We start from the raw sequence: 15,849 nt of genomic DNA, 5'->3' as shown, positions 1-15,849 counted from the left end.
AACACATCAACACACGCATGTCTCACACAGAGCCATGCCCACATTTGCAGAGCCTGTGCATACCCACAAGCACAGAGCTGTGCACAGACCCACTCACACCTGACTGTGCAATTCAACACACGTGCATACACCTGTGCACATCAGCACATGCACAGTGCTGTGCACACCAGCACACACAGACACTGTGCAAAGCAGGATGTGTACACTCACATCTGGGCACACCAGAAACCACACAGCATGCAGCAATGCACACTGACACGTGTGTGCTCCTGTGTGTGCACACAGAGCCGTGCACACTGACACGTGTGTGCTCCTGTGTGTGCACACAGAGCCGTGCACACTGACACGTGTGTGCTCCTGTGTGCACACAGAGCCGTGCACAGACACTTGTGTGCTCCTGTGTGCACACAGAGCCGTGCACACTGACACATGTGTGCTCCTGTGTGTGCACACAGAGCCATGCACACTGACACGTGTGTGCTCCTGTGTGGGCACACAGAGCCATGCACACTGACACGTGTGTGCTCCTGTGTGGGCACACAGAGCCATGCACACTGACATGTGTGTGCTCCTGTGTGCACACAGAGCCATGCACACTGACATGTGTGTGCTCCTGTGTATGCACACAGATCCATGCACACTGACACGTGTGTGCTCCTGTGTGCACACAGAGCCGTGCACACTGACACACATACACAGAGTCACAGGCACAGCATGTGCAGACTCACACACACTGGCACAGCACTGCCCCAGAGCCCTCCTGGCCCCAACCCCCTCCACGGGTCCCTACTCGTGGCGTGGGTGCCGCCGCAGCCCACGCAGGCCCCAGCAGGCGGCCAGGAGCCGGGGCTGGTGGTACAGCACCATCCCCGCCAGCGTCAGCGCCACGCCAGCGTAGCCCAGCGCGCCCAGCCGTGTGCCAAACAGCAGTCGTGACAGCAGCAGGTTGCCCACCACGGTGAGGCTGCCCAGGAGGTGCAACGTGAGGGCCGAGGTGAGGGATAGGAGGCAGGAGGTGGCCAGGTTGTAGAGCACGGAGCCCAGGCAGCTGAGCAGGACGCAGCCCCAGAGCGCGGCGTCGGGGCGAAGGACGCCCTGCCACGAGGGGCCCAACTCCAGCGCCACGGCTGCCCCAAACAGCAGCACGAAGCTGGGCAGGGACGTCAGGCCGAGCAGGGACAGCGCGTCCAGACCATCCTCCTGTAGCAGCACACCTGGGGGGACAGGAGACAGTCAGTGGGCATCCCACGGGAACACCCACCTGCCGCAGGAACACCCAGCACCCACAGGAGACACCCACCAACACGAGACCAAGCAGTAAAGAAATGCCAAACGTCACTGGGAAGGGGGAAATGAGGGGGGGCAGTTCCTTCCATGGGCTGGGGTGCCCTGGTCTCAGGGAGTCCCAGTTTAGAGGTTCCCTGGTTTGGACGCGTCTGTTCAGGAATTCAGGAATCCTTCATTTCTGAGATTCCTTGGTTTAGGGGTGCCCTGGTTCACGGGGTGTCCCACTTTGGGGATGCCCTGATTCAGAGGGTGTCTGCTTTCAAGGGTGCCTGTGTTTGGGGTCAGAGTGCCACAAGGGGAGTTGGATAGGGCAGCCCTCCCAGCTGTCCCCCCCTCCAGGTCATCTGAGGACAGTGGGGACAGCAGGCACAGCAGGGCTGGCTGCCACACAGACACGCCTGTCTACCCTATTCTCCTCAGGGCCACTGTCCATGTCCCACTGGGGGTTGCAAGATGATAGGGCAGTGGCACAATGACCAGTGGTGTCCCTTGGCGGGGTCTCAGCACCCCAGTACAGCCATGGAGACCTTGGGGTGGGCACAGGGCCCCATGCCAGAGCCTGTCCCCAGGGTGCCCCACAGGCTCCAGAGGAAATGCTCTCTTCCCAGCCAAAAACATTCCAGCTGGCTCCTTGCTGCCACTTGCCAAGGACACCACGGCCCAGGTGGCACCACGGCTACTAGAGTCCTCGGGAAGGGGGGACTCGTAGGAGTCCAGCAGCCCACAGGGATGGGAAAGGCTGGGTGACCCTGTGCCGAGCCGGGGCACTTCTACCCCCCATGGTCCAAGGACAGCGCAGGGACACTAATGGTGTCATCACTGACAAACCAAAGTCACGACACCTCAAGGCCACGAGTACGACACAGCCCTGAGAGGGGCAAGGGTGGCTCTGGGGCGGCAACAGAAAACAGAGTAGTCAAGGGGTGGCACTGGGGCTGCAGTGATACGAGGGTGGCACCAGGGCTGGGATGAAACTGGGAGCCCGAGTGAGTGCCACCGTGTTTGGGGTGACACTGTGGCTAGGCAGCGTCACCAGCACAAGTGGCACTGGGGTGATACCAGTGATAGGGTGGGGTGGCACTGGGGCTGGGGTGACACCAGGGTGCACAGTGGGTGGCAGGGCGAGCAGGGAGAACCCCCAGCACCGGCGGTGGCACCGAGGTGACACCAGCACTCCCATGTCCCAGGGGCCGTGCCAGGGGCAGGCAGACATGCAGGACAGAGACAGGCGGCACTTACTCTGCTGGATGGACTTGAGGGCGCGGAGCACGGTGGCGGCCAGGAGGAAGCCGCAGCCGGGCTGGGAGAAGCAGAGCCCGCCGGCGATGCTGCAGGCGGCCCCGGCACACACCGGCCCCATGGCCCAGAACTGCAGCGGGTGCGGCCGCCGGCCCCACAGCACCCCCAGCACCAGCGTCACCAGCGGCGTGGTGGTGGCCACGGCCTGGGCCACGTCCAGCTGCACGTAGCTCAGGCCCAGGTTGCCCAGGGCCACGCTGGTGCAGAAGGTGAGGCTGAGCAGGTAGATCCTGGCGCGGGGCCGGGGGCCCGGGGGCCGTGCCCAGCCCAGCGGGTAGCCCACGGCCACGCCGGACAGCATGTGCAGCGCCGAGAGCAGCAGCGGGTAGCGGAACCCGTGCGCCGCGAAGATCCACTTGTTGAGGCCGGCCATGGTGGTGCCGGTGCCCAGCCAGGCCAGCACGCTGAGGGTCAGCGGCAGCCCCGGCCCCGGCCCGGGCCGCCCCCCGCCCGCCTGCCCCGGGTCGGGCTTCCAGGGCCGCAGGCCGCCCCCGCCCGCCGTGCTCATCGCAGCTTCATCGCCCCGCCGCGACCGCGGGCACATGGCCACCGGCTCCGCTGCCTCCGGCCGCCGCTCGCCGCTCTGCCCCGTCCTCCCCAGAGCCCCGCGATGGGTGGCGGTGACAGCGGCGGTGACAGCGGCGGTGTCCCCGTTCCCTGCGGTGGCGTGGCCCGGCCGGGGGTGCTGGCGGTGCTCAGTGCCGAGGTGGCGGTGCCATGTGCCGGGGAGGCGGCGGCGCCGGCCGGGTCCCCGGGAAAGTTTGGCGATGGCGGGAGGGAGGGCGGAGGCTCCTCCCTGCGAAGGCACCGCGTCACTGCCGGGCGGGCGGGGCACGGCGGGCACGGGCACCGGGGACACACCCGGGGGGCCGGCGGCCAGCCCTGGCCCTCGTCACCGTGCGGTCGCTCCGTGGTGACAGCGGGGCCGCCTCCAAGACCCCGCCCGATCCCCGCTCCCCCCCGATCCGGGCCCCAAACCGCCGCTGCCCCGGTGGTTTTGGAGGGGATTAAACTCCAAGGGGAATCACGCAGATTTGGGCACACCTGAGGGTCCCCCTCGGGCACCGCGGTCCCCGAGCCCGAGGACAGTGGGGGCTCAGTACCCCCCCGGGGCTTACAGGGGAGGAGCATCCTAGCTGACACCTTGCAGAGGATGAGCAGCACTGACTCGGACTCCCCAAATCTTTGGCCGCCCCAAAAATGCTTGGACACCCCAAAACCGGCTGTTCCCAGCGGTCACCTGCCCCATTCCCGAGTGAGACCAGGACTGGAGGACTGGAGGTGTCCTGCACCTGCAGGACAAAGGGCACGGTGTATGTCCCGTCCTCCAGCCCCTGGCAGATTTGGAGTGCTGGCCCATGGAAAGCAGGAGGCAGGGAGCCGGCAGGTCCTGTGCCCACAGTGGGGGTTTCATTGCCATCAACCCCCACCCTCTACCACTCGCTGAGGCGCAGAATGAGGGTCTCCCCATCTTTGGGTCTGTAGTCAGCGATACCTGTGGAGAGAGGGACAACAGTTTGGGGTGAGACAGCAGCTGTGGGGCTGCAGGGGACCCCTGCCACCTCCCCAGGGACCCCCACCCACCACTCACCCATCTGCAGGGGCGTGTCGGGCGCCGTCAGGAGCTGCCAGTAGTTCCGCTTCTCCTGCCGGGCCTCCAGCCCCAGCACCTGGGTCAGGAAGGGGCCCTGGGGAGTGTCCTGAGTGTGGAACCTGGGGGTGACACAGCAGGGTCAGGGGGCTGAGGGTCTGACCTCCACTGGTACAGAGCTGCTCCCAAGGGAGCTGTGCAGTGGGAACTGGAGTGAGTCCGGCACAGGGCACAGGTGCAGGGCATGTGGCCACCACAGCGTGACCCCCACATACTTGAAGATATGGGGCTTCAGGGCAGTAGCCGCCTGGAGCACGTCCAGGAGGGAGGCGGAGGCGGGTACCAGCACAGGGCGGTCGTAGAGCCGGAGCTCATAGCACCAGGGCAGGGGACACTCCACCACCAGCTGCACCATCTTGTTCCCCGGCACCTCAGCCAGGGGCTCCATGTCCAGGGGTGTCAGCGTGCCTGCGAGAAGCCACCAGGGCACAGGTGACACCCAGCCACTGTGGTGACACTAACCCCAGTCCTGTTACCCCTGGCTCCTACCTGGCTCGTCTTGGCAGTGCATGGAGGCAATGTCCAGGTAGGAGCGGCCGTGCAGCACCGGCAGCACCTGGGCCATGGTGGCAGCAGTGCCAAAGGCTTCCAGGTTCTCCAGCAGTGCAGCCATGCCCTGGCTGAACGCTGACTCCGTCTGGCACGTGCCTGTGGCCAGGAACACCTGGGACAGGAAGGGATGGAGGTGGTGGGAAGAGGGAGGAGAGTTGGACACCTGAGAACTGCACTGCTGAGCATCACCTGCCCTGAGGCAGCTGCTCCTGCCTGGGCACCCACATCTGCACCCACTTCCTGCCATGCCCCTTCCCAGTGCCAGCCCAGATGTCCCCTCAGGTGACACCCACCTGCAGGGCCCATGGGGTGCTGTAGATGTTGCCAATGATGCCGTTGGAGCCCTGGATCTCGGCCAGGCCCCTGTTCACACTGTGTGCGGCCACCCGGAGCTCGGCCGCCAGGTCGGTGTCCACCAACCTCCTCTGCTCCAGGCAGGTGAAGGCCAGTGCCACCACGGCCCTGGTGTCTGCAGGGACACCCCAGTGTCACCCTGGAGTCACACACATGCCAGGGTGCCACCACGGCCCTGGTGTCTGCAGGGACACCCCAGTGTCACCCTGGAGTCACACACATGCCAGGGTGCCACCACCTGTGCCCACGGGCCCTTACCCACAAGATTGCCATGGTGCCCGAGCTTTCCATAGTTCTGGGCCGTGAGGAGCCGCCGGATCACCCCCTCCCGCACCCGCTTGTGGTGCACACACAGCGCCAGCATGCCCAGCCCGTACTGGTAGTAAGTGGTGAGGGGGTGGCCGTCCTGCCAGGAGCCTGGGGACAACGTGCGGCGTCACTGGGCTGAGCCGCTGCCTCACAGCTGGACATGTAGGTGCCAAGTGGGAACTCACCCCGCAGGGACACGCTCACCTATCCAGTCTTCCTCCAGATAGTACTTGAGCCACGTCACCAGCGTGCGATGGGAATGGGGTGAGGGACAGGTGGCCCGCAGCCCCAGCAGGTACAGTGCCAGCCTCCCCGTCTGCGGGGGCTCTGCCACGCTCCTGCAAGGCACCGGTCACCTCCCAGGACACTGCCTGAGGTGTCACCTGCCCTGAAGGGACCCCAGGACACCCACACATACGTGCTGTGCTCAGCATTCCACCGGGAGTGGCCGTGGGCCTGCAGGCTCCTGCGGGGACAGGGCGTCAGCATGGGGGACAGGGGCAGCCCCAAAGGCCCATGGGGGACCCGCAGGGACCCACCTGCCATAGGGGTGCCGGAATGCGTCCTGCAGCCGCTCCAGGTACCGCTGCTCCAGCTGCGGGTCATGCTCGCGGGCCAGGCGCAGGGCCAGGTACACGGAGGGGTCGGGGTCCCGCGCGGGGTCCCCCGCCAGCCCCAGCAGCCGCGCACTCAGTGCCCGCACGGCACCCGCAGAGCCCTCCGGGACCTCTGCCCCGGCCGGGGAGAGGCAGCGCAGGTCAGGGGGCACGAGAGGGCCGAGACCCACCCCAGGCATGGCCCTGCAGCTCCACAGACCCCTCAAAGCTGTGCGGTGCCCCAGCACCCACGCCTCTGTGCAACCCACACCCTCCGCATCCCCCCAAATCCCATAACCTTCAGATTTCCCACCAAAAAAGAGAGGAAGAAACAAAGAGACGCGACGTGGAGCAGGAGCCCAGAGAACCCGAGGGGGTGGCAGGGGGCTGGGGTGACACCCCTGTCCCCAGGGACCCATGGAGGGGTGGGGGGCACGGGCTGGCTCTGGGCAGGGGAGGGACTTGCAGGGGCTGGATTGTGGGGATCTGAGCCCCGGAGAAATGGTCACCGAGAACTGCCAGGAGTCGCCGTCCGAGGGTCTGGAGATGGGGCTCATCACTCCCAGCCCCGCTCCTCGGGGACCTCCCCCGAGCTCAGGGGGTCCCGGGCAATTTGGGGCCGGGGCCGCACTCACCGCAGCACCGGGCGGGCAGGACCGCGGGCAGCAACAGCAGCAGGACGAGCGGCAGCCACATGCTGGAGCGGGCCAGGGGGACACGGGGGGACAGGCACAGCCCCGCCGGACAGCCGGGAGCGGCAGGATGAGCAGGGCCGGGAGCGGGGACAGCACAGGAAGCTGTGGCGAGGCCGCTTCCGCACAGCGGGGCCGAGTCAGCACAAACGGGGCAGAACTTTAGCCGAGAACTTTGGCCCCCCCGGGCAGCCCGGGACACCCTGACCCGAGGTGCTGCTGCTGGGGTCAACACCGGCGGTCACAGCCAAAAATAGACACAGGTGAAATGCGGCTCCTTTAGAAACGAGAATGCCCATGCTCGCCTCGAACTACGATTTAATTGAGAAAATGGAGATCGATCAGCGCCACCCGGGAGCCGAGGAATAAGCGGGGAGGGGGCACGAACCCCAAAACATAAATCCCTAAAGCCAGGGGTTGTGGGGGTCCTGAGCCCCAAGAGGTAAAACCCCTCTGCCGGGGGGACGTGGAGTCCTGAGGCACAGCAGCGGATCCCCGGAGCCCAGGAGGGGATCCCGAGGCAGTGCTGGTGCCCAGACCTGGGGGCCGCCCTGCCACCGAGACCCCCCGTGCCCGGGTGTTCCCCAGACACCCGCCCGGCTGAGGGTCTCACAGGCCAAGCACCCCAGGCCGGTGCCTGCGATCCGTACTGTAGCGCCAGGGACCACAGGAGAGCAGCGGGACCCGCAGGCCCAGGCAGGGACCCGCGGCAGCGACTCCGGCTTCCGAGCGGACCCCGAGCCCAAGCCGGACCCTCCAGCCCGCCCCTCCTGACTCGCTATATCCCGGCATGCCCCGCGCAGATCCGCCAGGGTGTTTCCCGGCGTGCTCCGGACAACTCTGCCTCACTATATCCCAGCGTGCCCTACGCCACCGCGGCCTCATTATGTCCCGGCGTGCCCTGCGCAGCCCCGCCCCTGTGCATTCAGCTCTAGTACGCCTCGGTATATCCCAACGTACTTCGCGCCATCCCTGCCGCGCTATATCCCGGCATGCCCTACGCGACACCGCAATATCTCAGTGTGCTCTGCGCCTCAGGACCCCTTCTGCTAGGGCTTTGGGCTGCCTCCGGCGCGCCTGACTGACTCCCTTTCTGCCACCTGCCCCGGCTGGCCCGCGCCGCTCTCTCTGCCTGCACCACTCGTTCTGCCTGCGTTGTTCTCGGTGTCCGTGCTGCCCTTGTGCCCACCGCAGGTCTCTCTGGTGTGCGCAGGCCCGGTCGCGGGCGCAGGCGGGCACGCGAGCAGCGCGGGGTCCTGCATTGAGCGGGGACACGTGGCGGCGGCGGCGGTGGAGCCATGGGTGGGCTGGAGAAGAAGAAGGTACCGGGTCCTTCCCGACCCCTCCTTTCAGCCGCGGTCACGCTCCTGGGGCCTGTACCTGCCGCCCGGTGTCTTCCCGTTCCGTTCCTCCCCCTCTTCCCTGCCCTCTCCCGGTGTCGGTGCATGGCTGCTCCCCCGTTCCGGTGCCGGTGACACCCCTCCGGCCGTGTCGTGCCCCTGCAGCCCTCCCTGGCAGTGGTGCTCGTCCTCTCTCCCGGTGCCTGAATCCGCTCCTGTCTCCCGCGCTGGCCGTGCATGGTGTCCGCTTCCAGCCCCCCATCCCCCGGGTCCCGTTTCTCCCTCTCCACTTCCAGGAGTCCCGGTGGCCCCGGGCCCGCTGTGGGGGTCCTCTCAGCACCCCCGAGCTCCCTCCAACACTCCCGTCTCTCCCCAGTATGAGCGCGGAGCCGCCACCAACTACATCACTCGGAACCGGGCGCGGAAGAAGCTGCAGCTGAGCCTGCCCGACTTCAGGTGCACCCGGGACCCCAGAACTCCCCGGAGCCCCTGAGACCCCCCTCCCCCTTCAGGTGGCCCTACACCCTGAGTTCCCGTCCCCTTGAACTCCCCCAGGATTCCTGGTACCCACCCAGGGGAGCAGTGGGGGATGGATCCCGTGGTTGATCTGTGGGGTGGTCCCGGGCCTCCCTAAATCCCGGTACCCCGAACTCCCTCGCAGACCCTCTGAACTCCCCCCGGGACAGCCTAAACACCCCGCTCCCGGTCCCCAGGACCCGTAAAATACCCTCAGACCACATAGCTCTCCTACCTCTCCCGAGGTGCCCAGAACCCCTGAACCCTGTCCATCCAGACCCCACTGATCACCCCCCCTTAGCCTCCTGGGAGCCCCAGGTCCCCCTTAGGGGAGCTAAGGGACTGAGGTCTGTGTGCTGGAGGTGTGGGTGGCTGTGGGATACCCTGAGCTCCTCTCCAAGGGGTGGAGTTTCCCTTTCCCTCGGGGTCATGGAGCAGTGTCCTGGGTTTTAGACTGCCAAGTTTGGGGTTCCCCCTCCAATGGAAGGGCCTGGGGTGTGCCAGGGGACACAGAGGTGCTGTGGCCCCCGTGTCCCAGCCCTGTCCACATCCCCAGGCGCCTCTGCATCCTCAAGGGGATTTACCCCCACGAGCCCAAGCACAAGAAGAAGGTGAACAAGGGCTCCACCGCCCCCAGGACCTTCTACCTGCTCAAGGACATCAAATTCCTGCTCCATGAGCCCATTGTCAACAAATTCCGGGAATACAAGGTGATTATCCCACCCAGGGGGCCCCTGGGGCTCGTCCTGTGCCACAGAGCCCCCACATCCTCCTGTCCTGTGCCCAGGTATTTGTCCGGAAGCTCCGGAAGGCATACGGGAAGAGCGAGTGGGGCACTGTAGAGCGGCTGAAGGACAACAAACCCACCTACAAACTCGACCACATCGTCAAGGAGAGGTGAGGCAGCCCTGGCAGAGCTACCTGGAGCCCAGGGCTCAGCACAGGAAGGACCTGGTGCTGCTAGAGAGAGTCCAGAGGAGCCCATGGATGTGCTTCAAAGGCTGGAGCCCCTCTGCTCTGGAGCCAGGCTGGGAGAGCTGGGGGGGCTCACCTAGAGAAGTATCCAGGGAGACCTCAGAGCCCCTTCTAGGGCTGCAAGGGGCTCCAGGAGAGCACCCTGGGCTAGTGGGAGGTGTTCCTGGCCATGGCAGAGGTGGCACAGGATGAGCTTTAAGGTCTCTGCCAACCTAAGCCATCCTGGAATTCCCTGATTTTTCACCGTATCTTATCCCTCTCTGGGAATCCACCTCGTAATTTCTGGAGTTATTGATGGAATTTTGTGTCTTTGGGTTGGAGAAGAAGGAATGAGAGAGCAGGGGATACCTGGCCATCCTGGTCCAAGAGAAAACAGGGAACTCCCCTGCTCCCTCTGTGGGGTGTTTTCCTCAGAGGGCTGATGTGGGGTTAATGCTGCCAAGGCTTTGGTGAGTTTGGTCACAGTGAGCAAGGAGGGGACACAGGAGGGAGGAAAACCCATAATCCTTGTGGGTCCCCTCCTAAACCAGAATATTCCATCATTCTGTGACCAACTCTGCTACAGTGTGGAGGTGGATGCTGCACAGTTCCCATGCCTTTCTCGCTTGGGGTCTTCCCCCAGCCCCAGCAGCTTTTGCAGGACTCTGGGGCTGGGTGTGACCCCCTCTTGTCCCCCACCTGGGCACAGGTACCCCACGTTCATAGACGCCCTGCGGGACCTGGACGATGCCCTGTCCATGTGCTTCCTGTTCTCCACCTTCCCCCGCACGGGCAAGTGCCACGTCCAGACCATCCAGCTGTGCCGGCGCCTGGCCGTGGAGTTCCAGAACTACGTCATCGCCTCCCGCTCCCTGCGCAAGGTGTGAGCAGGGCAAGGGTCAGGCCCCCTGCCTGGGGCTCTGGGGTGCTGGCTTTGGGCACTGGAAGCCGCTGGGATGTCACAGCAGGGGTCCCACTGGGGTCTGATGCTCCCTGAGGAACCTCCTGCTGGGGGGAGGGTGACAATGACAGGGACACAGCAGCCTTCCTCCCACTGAGCCTTTGCTCTGTGCTGCCAGGTGTTCCTCTCCATCAAGGGCATCTACTACCAGGCAGAGGTGCTGGGGCAACCCATCACCTGGATCACCCCCTACGCCTTCGCCCACGACGTGAGTACCTGGGAAGAGCCCGGGGGGTCACCAGGGAAGGGGTGAGGAACCATCCCAGGACAGATGAGGCTGTGCCCAGCCTGTAGTGACACCACAGGGCCTGGCTGCAGAGGCACTTGGGGACACAGCCCTCTGTCAGCTTGGGATCCCCTGGGGCTGCCTGTACCAGTCTCCCCAGTCCCTCATATCCTCAATCATTAATTTGCTCCTTTATCAGCCATTAAAGATTAACCTGCAGGAGCAGTGGAGAGGAGGAAAAGGATGAGTCAGATCCTGCAGCCTCCCCAAGGGGTTCTGCTGTGTACCTCAGGCAGCAGGGCAAGAGGAGGTCCCCACTGTGCTGAGCCTTTGCAAGAGGTCACAGGCAACACAGGGTGCTTTCAATTCACTCTTGGGCTTTCCAGGGCTGAGCACAGTTGGATGGAGGCTTTATGGTTTTATGGTTCTGAATCAGAATGTTTTGAATTGGAAGGGTCCTTAAAGCCCATCCCATTCTAACCCTGCCATAGACAAGGATACCTTCCACTGTACTAGGTAGCTCTAAGCCTTGGACAGTTCAGGGATGGGGCAGCCACAGCTTCCCTGTGCCAGGGCCTCCCCACCCTCACAGGGAGGAATTCCTTCCCAGAATCTCATCTAACCCTGGCCGCTCTCAGGGGAAAAGCTATTGTCCCTTGTCATTGTCCTTGTCCTGCTTTTGCCCAGCTCTACCATACCCTGCACTCTTCACCTTGAAGAGTTGGATTCCCTGGACCAAACCCCAAGGTCCCCATCTGTGATGGGATGAAGTGTTCCATGTACCCAAGCATGGAGGGGTTGCAGCAGGACTCTGGGGGAAGCCTGCAGAGTTCTCCCTGCCCCGGGTCTCGTGGTGGCTGTGACATCTCTGCGATTGAGGCATGTTTAGGTTGGATTTTAGGAAAGAGTTCTTCCCCCAGAGGGTGCTGGCACTGCCCAGGCTCAGGCTGGAGCTCAGGGAAAGGTTCTTCCCTCCCCCAGAGGGTGCTGGCACTGCCCAGGCTCAGGCTGGAGCTCAGGGAAAGGTTCTTCCCTCCCCCCAGAGGGTGCTGGCACTGCCCAGGCTCAGGCTGGAGCTCAGGGAAAGGTTCTTCCCTCCCCCAGAGGGTGCTGGCACTGCCCAGGCTCCCCAGGGAATGGGCACGGCCCCGAGGCTGCCAGAGCTCCAGGAGCGTTTGGACAGCGCTGCCAGGGATGGGCAGGGTGGGATTGTTGGGGGGTCTGGGCAGGGACAGGGACTGGGCTGGATGATCCTGTAGGTCCCTTCCTATATGGGAATGTTATGTGGTCCTCCTTCCTGTGGGAGGGGTTGGACCCTGTAGAGAGGGATCCTTTATCTCTGTGTCTCCTCGTGTGCTGGCAGCACCCCACAGATGTGGATTACCGGGTCATGGCCACCTTCACCGAGTTCTACACCACTCTCCTGGGCTTCGTCAACTTCCGTCTCTACCAATCCCTGAACCTGGTGTACCCCCCCAAGGTGAGGCCACCACCCCACGGTCACTGTGTCCCACCCTGCAACAGTGGCAACCCGGATTGGTGGGAGGGAGGGTGGAAATGAGGGATTTTTGGGATGTCTGTTTATGGGAGCTGCCACCACACCCCTTTTCCTTCCCAGATCGACAGCCAGGCTGAGGATGAGCTGAAGCCTGCAGAGGGCAAGGAGTATGCAATGGATTCAGAGAGCTACCTGGAGGTGAGGGACACTGCTGGCATTGTGATCCATGGGGACAGTGTGTGGCCTTCATGTGCTGCCCGCAGCCCATCTGGTGTGGCACCGAAGGACAGAGACGGGGTGGAGGGGGCTGCAGGGTGGAGGAGGCTGATCCCAAACTCCTGTTCCTGTAAGGCAGAGCTGGGCTTGGCCTCAGGCACCACCAGTGTCCTCTTCCATGGCCAGAGACCCCCCCATGCTGGTCATAGTGCCTGGAGGAGGCTGGATTCGGTCCAGGCCCTGTATCTTCTGGCCTCTTGCTCTGAGAAATCCCCTTCCCCCGTGGGGCTGCCCCTTTTCCCACTCCCTGGATGTGACTCTGTGTCCTCTGCCTGCAGAAGCTCTCAGGTCTGAGCGCTAGCCTGGCCCGGGCAGTGGCTCCAACCCACGAGGATGAGGTGGAGATGGATGAATTCCCTGTGGAGGGGGTAAGACCCTGGTTAGGGGGTCATTCCCAGGATCCTTAGGGGATCATGTCCTCTGCCCAGGCTGGCAGTTTGGGGACAGCTCTTGAGACCCGCCCCCTTTGCCAAGGGAGGCTTGGCAAGGGCTGTGTGTGGGGAGGAGGCTGAGGGCTTTGCTCTGAGCAGGAGACAGCAGAGCTGATGGATGCCAAGAAGAAGGAGCAGGAGGCTCTGGAGAAGCACAAGAAGCTCTTTGAGGGATTGCGCTTCTTCCTCAACAGGGAGGTGCCGCGGGAGCCGCTGGCCTTTGTCATCCGGTGCGTGGTGGGCACGAGAGCCTCAGCAGCCCTGGCCTCCCCCTCTGGCAGGACTTTTGGGGGCAACCCACCCAATGTCCTGTGGGTGGGGTGACCCTGAGGGTCCCGCCTGCCTGCCTGACTCTTTGGTGGTGTTGCCCACAGGTGCTTTGGGGGCCAGGTGTCCTGGGACAAGTCCCTGTGCATCGGTGCCACCTACGAGGCCACCGACCCGTCCATCACCCACCACATCATCGACCGGCCCCACCTGGACAAACAGGTGGTTGGCAGGTGGGTAAGGCAGGGGTGCCCTCCCAAGAACAGCCCTCCCAGAGCTGTCCCATGGGCTCCAGAGCCTGAGGTGGGACCCCTCTTCCTCACCCAGGTACTACCTGCAGCCCCAGTGGGTTTTTGACTCTGTCAATGCCAAGCTGTGCCTGCCTGTGGCTGATTATTTCCCTGGGGTCCTGCTGCCCCCGCACCTTTCACCCTTCGTGACGGAGAAGGAGGGTGACTACGTTCCTCCCGAGAAGCTGAAGCTGCTGGCCCTGCAGAGGGGAGAGAATCCAGGTGCTGGGTGCCCTCGGAGGGGTTTGGGAGCTGGGCTCTGCCTGCTCCAGAGCGTCCCAAGGGTAACGGTGGTGTCTAATTGTAGATGAAGAGAGTGAAGAGGAGGAGGAGGAGGAAGAAGAGGAGGAAGAGGAAGGTGACAATGACAAAGAAGAAGAGGAAGATGAGTCTGAAAAAGAAGAGGAGATGAAATTACAGAAAATGGAAGAGCAGAAGACTCAGAGCACTCAGAGCAACAAGGTGGGAGCCCATGGAGGCAGCTCCAGTGTCACTGTCCCTGCTGAGGGGTGCCCCTGTCCTGGGACCAGTGGGATACTCAAACGGTTTGGTTGGGAGGGGTCTTGAAGTTCATCTTGTTCTGCCCCCTGCCATGGGCAGGGACACCTCCCACTGTCCCAGCTTGTTCCAAGCCCTGTCTAGCCTGGCCTTGCACACTTCAGGGGTGCTCCTGGCCCCACATTCATGAGCTGCAGCTCCAATTCCTGTCAGGGCCTGCCGCAGGGCCAGAGGGAGCTGTGGCTCTCCCTAGCCCGCAGTGAAAGGACTGGAAATGCCTCTATCCCTGTACAAGGTGGGTGGGTTCCTGGTGTCCTGAGCTCTCTGGCTCCCCACAGGTCCTTCCTGTGAAGGTGACGGCAGGGAAGGTGCGGGTGGAGGACAAGCAGCGCCTAGAGCAGGAGCAGCAGAGTGAGGAGAAGCGCTTGGCCATCATGATGATGAAGAAGAGGGAGAAGTACCTCTACAAGAAGATCATGTTTGGGAAGAAGCGCAAAATCCGTGAGGTATGGAGACTGGGCCCCTTACCTACATCCTGGGATGGGCTCTTCCCAAACCCACTTGCTCCTTCCACTCTTCCGTGTCCCTGGTGAAGGTGTTGAGGTCCCTCCCAGTGTCCTCAGGCTGCCCCATGGTGGGGCAGAGTTCCCTGTGCCCCCTCAGGGCCGTGACTCCTGCGGCCGCTCTCTGTATCCCACCTCTGCTCCCGGTGGCATTGGGTCCATCCTCCACATGCACCTGGAGCTTCAGTGGGACTGAGGGGTTGCAGCCCCTGTCCTGCTCTGATTGAGGGTCTTGGGGGGTCTCTCCTCAGGCCAACAAACTGGCTGAGAAGAGGAAAGCCCATGATGCAGCCCTCAAGGAGCAGAAGAAGAAGAAGAAGAAGGCGCGACAAGCATGACGGGCCCAGGGGTTCCTGGATGGTTTTCCACTGTTGCTTTTGGGTGGAAAACCCTTGGCTTTGCTCCTGGGACAGAAATGTTGTATTTGATACATTTCCCATCTGTAAATACACCTGCTGCTCTACCTTTCCCCTGATCCTCTCTGTGGAATTGGTGTTACAAGGACTGTCCTCTCCATGCTTGTGCCACCTCTGTGTGAGGAAGAAGAGGCCAAGGAGAGCTCTGGGATCAGTCTGTGAATTTGCACAGCCCTGGGTGCTGAAGCCTGACTCCCAGGAGCTCCCTGGGGCAGAGGAGTGCAGACCCTGGAGCTGCTTCCCAGTATCCACACAGAAAACCATATTCCCTTGTATTTTTATTTTTAATAAAGAAGGTGACGCTTTCCTGGTGATGTTGTCTGCTACTTTTGCCTAGGTTGGAGGAGGCTCCTCCGGATGTGATGTGGATGGATGTGGAGATGCATAGCTGAGGCCAGGGCTGCTGATCCTGTCAGATGTGTTCCTGGCATCAGCAGTTATCTGTCAGTCCTGGGTTTTCCCCCAAAAACACCTTGGAGACCTCAGCTGGGACAAGGTGTCTCAGGGCATTTGTCGGCACATCTTTGCCCCCAAACGTGCTGAAGGCTCTGTCTCACACTGAGGAATTTTTGGAGGACAGCCCTGGCGCTGCTGTAGGGACACAATCTCGGGAGTAACAGCCTCTGGAAGGGAGTGAGCTCAGGGACCATCTGGGAACACCCAGCTCAAAGGACATTCAGATTTAGTTTATTTTCCCAGATCTTTTTTCAATTTTTTTTCTTTTTTTTTCTTTTTATGGTTTCCATTCTCCCCCTTTGTTTTCCGTTTCTTCTTTTTTCATTTTTTTCCTGTCTTCTCCTTTCCTGTTTTTTTTTTTCTTTTTATTTCTTTTTTCCTTTATTTTTTATTATTTTCTTTTTCCCCTTCACTAGT

The 15,849-nt window shown here is 62.6% G+C and overlaps 3 protein-coding genes across 5 annotated transcripts; 1 reads left to right on the top strand and 2 right to left on the bottom strand.

Annotated features, from left to right (window-relative positions):
- Window positions 1-335: 335 nt before the first annotated feature.
- Window positions 336-3,417, bottom strand: SLC35E4 (solute carrier family 35 member E4). The gene is made up of 2 exons (XM_033076073.2): window positions 2,527-3,417; window positions 336-1,214 (listed from the first exon to the last, which is right to left on the bottom strand). The coding sequence occupies exons 1-2, from the start codon at window positions 3,128-3,130 to the stop codon at window positions 787-789; spliced, it is 1,032 nt and encodes a 343-aa protein (XP_032931964.1). The 5' UTR covers window positions 3,131-3,417; the 3' UTR covers window positions 336-786.
- Window positions 3,418-3,974: 557 nt separating this feature from the next.
- Window positions 3,975-6,873, bottom strand: TCN2 (transcobalamin 2). Of its 2 annotated transcripts, XM_033076072.2 has the most exons (10): window positions 6,684-6,872; window positions 5,992-6,181; window positions 5,871-5,918; window positions 5,657-5,790; window positions 5,402-5,560; window positions 5,083-5,258; window positions 4,727-4,901; window positions 4,453-4,645; window positions 4,178-4,299; window positions 3,975-4,081 (listed from the first exon to the last, which is right to left on the bottom strand). In XM_033076072.2, exons 1-10 carry the CDS (start codon window positions 6,742-6,744, stop codon window positions 4,020-4,022), a joined length of 1,320 nt encoding a protein of 439 aa, XP_032931963.1. In that variant the 5' UTR covers window positions 6,745-6,872; the 3' UTR covers window positions 3,975-4,019. The 2 variants fall into 2 exon arrangements, with proteins under 2 accessions (XP_032931963.1, XP_032931962.1); XM_033076071.2 differs by having other exon boundaries at window positions 5,992-6,873.
- An 872-nt stretch (window positions 6,874-7,745) lies between these two features.
- Window positions 7,746-15,288, top strand: PES1 (pescadillo ribosomal biogenesis factor 1). 2 transcript variants are annotated; one of them, XM_033076145.2, is made up of 15 exons: window positions 7,746-8,062; window positions 8,457-8,536; window positions 9,153-9,306; window positions 9,384-9,493; window positions 10,260-10,431; window positions 10,630-10,719; window positions 12,101-12,217; window positions 12,356-12,433; window positions 12,790-12,879; window positions 13,042-13,172; window positions 13,317-13,442; window positions 13,537-13,721; window positions 13,807-13,961; window positions 14,336-14,503; window positions 14,812-15,288. In XM_033076145.2, the coding sequence occupies exons 1-15, from the start codon at window positions 8,039-8,041 to the stop codon at window positions 14,896-14,898; spliced, it is 1,767 nt and encodes a 588-aa protein (XP_032932036.1). In that variant the 5' UTR covers window positions 7,746-8,038; the 3' UTR covers window positions 14,899-15,288. The 2 variants fall into 2 exon arrangements, with proteins under 2 accessions (XP_032932036.1, XP_032932037.1); XM_033076146.1 differs by lacking the exon at window positions 7,746-8,062 and adding an exon at window positions 8,109-8,181.
- Window positions 15,289-15,849: the final 561 nt, after the last annotated feature.

This window comes from Catharus ustulatus, chromosome 18 (genome assembly GCF_009819885.2).
Source record: "Catharus ustulatus isolate bCatUst1 chromosome 18, bCatUst1.pri.v2, whole genome shotgun sequence".
Lineage (NCBI taxonomy): Eukaryota > Metazoa > Chordata > Aves > Passeriformes > Turdidae > Catharus > Catharus ustulatus.
This window is presented reverse-complemented; position numbering and strand designations above follow the sequence as displayed.